Source organism: Euleptes europaea, chromosome 14 (genome assembly GCF_029931775.1).
Source record: "Euleptes europaea isolate rEulEur1 chromosome 14, rEulEur1.hap1, whole genome shotgun sequence".
Taxonomy (NCBI): Eukaryota; Metazoa; Chordata; class Lepidosauria; order Squamata; family Sphaerodactylidae; genus Euleptes; species Euleptes europaea.
This window is the reverse complement of record NC_079325.1, coordinates 925,780-931,922: the sequence shown is the minus strand read 5'-3', so window position 1 is coordinate 931,922 and position 6,143 is coordinate 925,780. Positions and strand designations below refer to the sequence as shown.

General features: G+C 58.6%; 1 protein-coding gene across 1 annotated transcript; it reads left to right on the top strand.

Annotated features, from left to right (window-relative positions):
• Positions 1 to 2,849: 2,849 nt before the first annotated feature.
• TAGLN (transgelin) lies at positions 2,850 to 5,315 on the top strand. Its single transcript, XM_056860445.1, has 4 exons — positions 2,850 to 3,046; positions 3,384 to 3,561; positions 4,746 to 4,848; positions 5,169 to 5,315. The coding sequence occupies exons 1-4, from the start codon at positions 2,867 to 2,869 to the stop codon at positions 5,311 to 5,313; spliced, it is 606 nt and encodes a 201-aa protein (XP_056716423.1). The 5' UTR covers positions 2,850 to 2,866; the 3' UTR covers positions 5,314 to 5,315.
• Positions 5,316 to 6,143: the final 828 nt, after the last annotated feature.

The following is a 6,143-nucleotide window of genomic DNA, read 5'->3' as shown; positions in this document are numbered from 1 at the left end:
TCTTCTTCAGCCCCCCCCCCCCGTTGGTGGAGGAACTTGCAGACGGCCCAAGTTCCGTGCCTTCCCACACTGGGCAAAATGTGGGGGTGACACACAGGCACATTCATTCCTGTTTATCATGTGGGGGTGGGGGGGCTGCATTCTCCTGCAACCACTTGAATCCAGCTTCACTTCTTAATTCCGACGTGGGCCAAGGGGAGCATCGGGGTCCCTCCTTCCTTGCTCCCCCTCCCCAAATCCTGGCATTCTGACCTCATGGGGAAACCAGCTCTGAGATCAATCGGGGCAGAAACCGCCCCGCTGCTCATCCTTCTTGCTCAACATCTGGGCTGCCCTGCCTAAAAAAGGACTCGCTCCCTCAGGGCTGGCCCTGTCTGACTCAGGCATCTGGGGAATGCTCCTGCATCCTCTCTTTTGGAGTCTTTCCCCAAATATGGTGCCTGGAGCAGAGGCCTTTGCTGCGACGGCGGGGGTTTGCACTCCCAGCCGGGGAGGGGCTGCCCATGACATCACCAGCCAGGGAGCTGGAGCCTTTTAGCCCCGGAGCCAGCTGCTCCTGCCTGCAGACCCAGCATCCTCTGAGGAAAGGCCGCAGCTGCGTCTTGTAAGTGTCTCTGGGGTGCTGCTCGGGGACTGGTGCCCAGGGCAGGGGAGGAGCCGGGCCTGCAGGAAAGGGCATCGAGCTTGATTGTGGTTGATTTGAAATTGGGAGTGAGGAGAGAAATGCTGGGCTGGCAAAGCTGGACCCTTTGAACCTGGCTCGGTCTGCGTTGACCCAGTTGGGAGCAGGTGCTGTGAGAGTTGCCACACTCCTGGGAGTGGGAGTCAGGAATGCCCGACTCTGCTTCCCACGTGCCCCCCGACCCAAGCGGGGCACAGGGAAAGTGTAGCTCTTGGGAGTCAGAGCTGTATGCTTGCTATGCCAGGTGGGGTCCATGCTGGGAGAATGCTCTGGGAGAGGACCCGGGTAGGTGGGGCAGCTGATCCTGGGGGTCCGCCCAGGGCAGAGGATGGTTGGCGCTTCCTAGAGTTAGTGCTATTGAGCACCAAAGTCATATGGCAAGAGAATGAAGTGCAAGATCACTGGATGACAGAATAGGAAAAGGGTGTGGGGGGGGAAGAAACAAAGAGCCTTTCTGGGGGGTACTTCAGCTACCCCCTTGGGGCATGGGGCTGTGGGGTCAGAGGTTCTGTTTGGTGACTTGTGGAGTGCTACTCCTCTCACATTTCCCTTCCTCTGGGGTGATGTACTTAGTTCTTGCCTCCCACATTGCTCCTCACAACAACCCTGTGAGGTGGGCTAGGCTGAGGGAGAGTAACTGGCCCAAAATCACCCAGCGAGCTTCATGGCTGAGTGGGGGCATGTATGACGCAGAGCCACATGGGGTGGACAGCCTGTGTTTGTCTCTGGCAACAGAAGCAAACAGGAATCCCATGGAGACTACCAGCCTCCCTTCTGGCATGCTCTTTGCCACAGGCACTGGGGGGAGTGAGCACTGACTCACAAAAATGCTGGAATAGATGCGGCTTTTCTCCCCGGCAGGGGTTGGGTCCTCACTGGCTTTTGAGAATGCCTCTTCCCAGGCCAGGCCAGGCGGAGCCTCCCAGAGCCAGAGGGGAGGGCTTGGAAGGGGCCTTCCTCATGCACTTGCTCCCTGGATCCCAATCTGTAGTGAGGTCGTTGGGGCTCATGCTTGTCAGAGAGCCGGGGCAGGCATTTGCAGTGCGCTGGGGGGAGGGGGTGTCAGAGCCCGGCTAGCTGCTTGAGCACTTGTGGCCAGAGTGTCCGCCGGGGAGGGGGCTGACTGCAGGACAGTGATGGACATCTGCCTGCCCAGCCTGTTGAGGAGGAACAGTCCTACAGGTGGAGCCTGGAGTTCTCCCAGAACTACAACTGAGTGCCAGATTTCAGAGATCCGCTTCAGAGGGCAGGCACTACGGCATCACATCTCCGCCAAGCTCCCTCCCCATAGTCTGCCCTTCCCAAGCCCTGCCCCCCCCCCCCGGCATATCCCAAGGCAGAGGTGGCCACCGCTGACAGCAGCACGGAGAAGCACAGCCTGCCTGGCTGGCAAGTTCCGTAGTGGTGGGCAGAGCGGGGTGCTGTGATCCTCGGGGCATACACACTGGTGGTGTCTGTGTGTGAATGTGTGTTTTTGTGGGGGGGGGGCGCGTCTTGAGAAGTTCATGTTCCCAGCCACCTTTCAGTCTGAGTCAGGATTAACTGTCTTGTTAAACAAAGGTGTGCGTACCTTTTGAGTATTGCATTTCCTCTGGCATTAGGTCTCGTGCACAGCTTGGACTCCCATGAACAATACTTTCCCCATGCCCAGTGTGGGTTGGGGGGCACATGGGAAGTGGAGTTGGGCATCCCCGAACCCCGGTCCCCGGGAGTGTGGTAACTCTCCCGTCTAGGCTCTGTCGAGGGCAGGCCCAGCCCTGCTTAATTTCAGGCAGGCTGGCTCACGTGCCCTGGGCACACCAGCAGAGAGCCGTACGGCCGAAGTCCACTGGACTGACAGCCAGAGTGACCACTGCACCCAGGTAACCAACAGGGAGGGAGGGGACTGGCTGGCTGCCCACTTCCCTCAGGGGTGCTCAGCTGAGGAGAAGAAGTGCCCTGGGGCCGTGCTTCTCTGGGCAGTTCAAGATGGAACTTCCGCCTTGGGAGAAGAAACGGCCTGCTGTGGAGCAAAGCAACGGGTCACCTCCGCCTCCCCCAACCGACCACCTGTGCACTCCATTTGGCCCTGCAGGGGGGAAAGGGAGGCCCCAGATGGGTCGGGCGGCACCATAGATGTAGGGCTCATCGGCATGGGCCTTTCCTCTTCCCCCCCCCCACCAGGTCTCTCCCCCACCTGTGAGCATGGCAAACAAAGGTCCCTCGTTTGGCCTGAGCAGAGACGTCCAGGCCAAGATTGAGAAGAAATATGACGACGAGCTGGAGGAGCGGCTGGTAGAGTGGGTCGTGGCCCAGTGTGGGACAGAAGTGGGGCGCCCCGACCGTGGCAGGCTGGGCTTCCAGGTCTGGCTGAAGAATGGCATTGTAAGTGTGCGATGTGGCCTGCCGTTCTCTTGCTGTCCTCCCTGTTGCCCAGCGCCCCCCACTTTCAGGGTGGGGCTCACCCATGGAGCTTGCGCTGTGAAAGCACGGGTTTCCTTGCTGTCCACCTGTTCTCTCTGAGTGCATGCAGAGGGTCGTCACCGGCCTGCACGCCACTGGGGCTTCCGAGCAGTTGAGCCCCTTTGCAAACTACATTGCTTGCAGCTGGGGGGGCACAGTGCAGAGGCCATGTGCTGAAAGGGGCACCCTGTGCAGCCTTCCTGCAGGGGGGGGGCACAGGCCGCAAGCCCCTCACTGACCCCGTGACTCCTGCTGGCAGGTTCTGGGGAAGCTGGTCAACAGCCTCCACCCCTCTGGCTCAAAGCCCGTGAAGATCCCAGACTCCCCGCCTACCATGGTCTTCAAGCAGATGGAGCAGATCGCTCAGTTCCTGAAGGCGGCCGAGGACTACGGGGTGGTGAAGACAGACATCTTCCAGACGGTCGACCTGTTTGAAGGTGTGTGTGTGTGTGCCAGGGAGGGCTGGGAGATGCAGGTGGGGCTAGACAGAGGTGGCCCAGGGGACGCTTGCCTGGCACTTGAAATTGCCCCTGGGCTTTCTAGACCACTGTTAAGTTTATACTATTGCCTTCACAACAACCCTGAGGAATACTTCACTGTGGTTCCCATTTGAGACAGTGGCTTGAGCCTCAGAGATGACCCTTGCAAGGTTGTGGCGGAGACAAAGTGGGCCTGGGGCTTCAACCTGGATGGCTCTGGCTAGCCAGATGTTGGGAGCTAAGCATGGTGGGCCCTGCTTCCTATTTGGATGGGACACCCCCGAGAAAGTCCAGGGTGGCTGCGCCCAGAGGCAGGCAATGGCAAACCACCTCCGAACGACTCTTGCCTAGAAAATCCTCCCTGGTCGCCGTAAGACAGCTGCAGCTTGAGGGCCCCCCTGCCCACTGCCAAGTGCGACAGGCAAGCTGAGCTCCTCTGAGGACTGGCACGGCTGGGCTGCTGGGACTGGCTTTGACCGCCCGTCCCTCTTGCGGTTTGCCTTTGTCTGGAGATTGGCCATGTGTGTGTGTCCTAGGATCAAGGTCTCTTTCTGAGGCAGGACATGAAGGGCTGTCATGGAGAGGAGGGAGCTGAGTTGTTTTCTGTTGCCTCAGATGGTCGGACCAGAACTAACGGGTTGAAAATAAATCAAAAGTTTCCGTCTAGACACCAGGAAGAATTTTCTAACAGTCAGAGCGGTTCCTCAGTGGAACAGGCTTTCTTGGGAGGTGGTGGGCTCTCCTTCCCTGGAGGTTTTTAAGCAGAGGCTGCATGGCCATTTGTCAGCAATGCTGATTCTATGAACTTGGGCAGTTCACAAGAGGGAGGGCATCTTGGCCATCTCCTGGGCACTGGGTGTGCGTGGGGGAGGTAGTTGTTAATTTCCTGCATTGTGCAGGGGGTTGGACTAGATGACCCTGGTAGTCCCTTCCAATGATTCTATGACATGCCTGAACCCCGGGAGGGTTCGAGACGGGTCTGGGGCTGCAGAGAGAAAGGCCAGCAGCCACACAGGGTAATGACCAGCCATTGGCCAGAGCAGGGATTGGCCTGAGAGACCCTGGGGGGTCTGGTCTCCTGCTGGAGGAAGGCCCGTGGATCTCCCCCCACCCCGACCATCTCTCTTCATCTTGGCCCCCAGCTAAGGACATGGCTGCTGTGCAGAGGACGCTGCAGGCCTTGGGCAGCCTCGCGGTGACCAAGAACGACGGCCACTATCAAGGCGACCCCTCCTGGTTCATGAAGTAAGTTGTCTCAGGGCCTCACGGGGAGGGGCAAGAGCATTAGGACCGCCGCCCATACGCGAGGGACCTGTGCAGACTCCTGGGCACACAACCCTCGCAGCTCACTGGGTCTTCCTCCAGGCAAATTTGCCCCAGCAAATCCCAGGCCCCACCCCAGCCGGCTCCTCCTGCACAAGGGGGGAGTTCCTCCCTACTTCACTGACCACGTTTGCCTCCATGTGCCAAAAAAACAGAAGCCGTAAGGGGGAGGGCATTTTGGTAGTTTGGCAAGAGGCCCCCCTCAGTCTCAAGAGCCTGCTTGTGTCTCTCTCCTACCCCAGGAAAGCCCAGGAAAACAAGCGGGACTTCTCATCCGCGCAGCTGAAAGAAGGCAAGAACGTCATTGGCCTGCAGATGGGCTCTAACCAGGGGGCCTCGCAGGCGGGCATGACAGGCTACGGCCGGCCCCGGCAGATCATTAGCTAAACAGGGAGTGTCCGGCAGCCCTCCTGGTCCCGCCCCAACGTCACCCCAATGAATCATGCTACGAGGGACGTGCCAACTGGGTACCCTTAACTCAGGCCATCCAACGATACCCGGCCGCAAGCGCAAGGCCGCTCCGGGGGGCTAGCCTCCTCTCTGGCTGGCTCTGGCCCCCAGCCCCTCACATGCTCCCTGCTTTACTGGCTGCCCTGCCGTCCTCCCTGCGGAGAGACTGGCTATTTCACAAAGCCCGGGCCCTGCGGCCTTCTTGCCCCGAGAAAGGGCAGCCAGAAACCACAGCCCTGCGGCAAATTTGGAAATGGCTGAAACTTGCACAGGGAAAGCAAAACCCTTTCATAGTGGGGAGGGGGAATGCCTCCCCCTTCTACCCATTTTGTACTTCTTTTGTTCATCAATTAAAAACTATGAATCTATTTTGCTTCCTTGGCTATTTATTTGAAGGTTTTCCATTCTACCCAACAGTTGTAGTGCTGGAACCCTTGAAGAACGTGGGGGTCCTTCCCTCTTGCTCCCTCAGACGTGATGGGGGGGTCACTCATGGGCCCTTTCTGCTCCCTGCCCAGGGCAGACAGGTCAACTGAATTGTTAGCTGCCAGCAAAAGCCACTGTGCAGGTTCAAAATGCACAAGTCTTTGTCTGTCTAGAAAAGGGGCAGCCAGGCCCAGGTTGTAAAGTGAGACCTGGCCAAACTGCCTCCGCTTGACAGCACCAAAGGCGGTTCCAGTTTAACATCTCTGCGTGTAAACGCCCAAGAGCCGCAAATCTATCTTGACGCTTTGGTTCTCCTCTCTGACACACTGAACTCCTCCTAA

Coding starts and splice junctions, on each gene's coding strand:
- TAGLN (XM_056860445.1), top strand. CDS start 2,867: ATGGCAAACAAAGGTCCCTCGTTTGGCCTGAGCAGAGACGTCCAGGCC. Junction 3,047..3,383: donor TCTGGCTGAAGAATGGCATT/GTAAGTGTGCGA, acceptor TCCTGCTGGCAG/GTTCTGGGGAAGCTGGTCAA. Junction 4,849..5,168: donor GACCCCTCCTGGTTCATGAA/GTAAGTTGTCTC, acceptor CTCCTACCCCAG/GAAAGCCCAGGAAAACAAGC.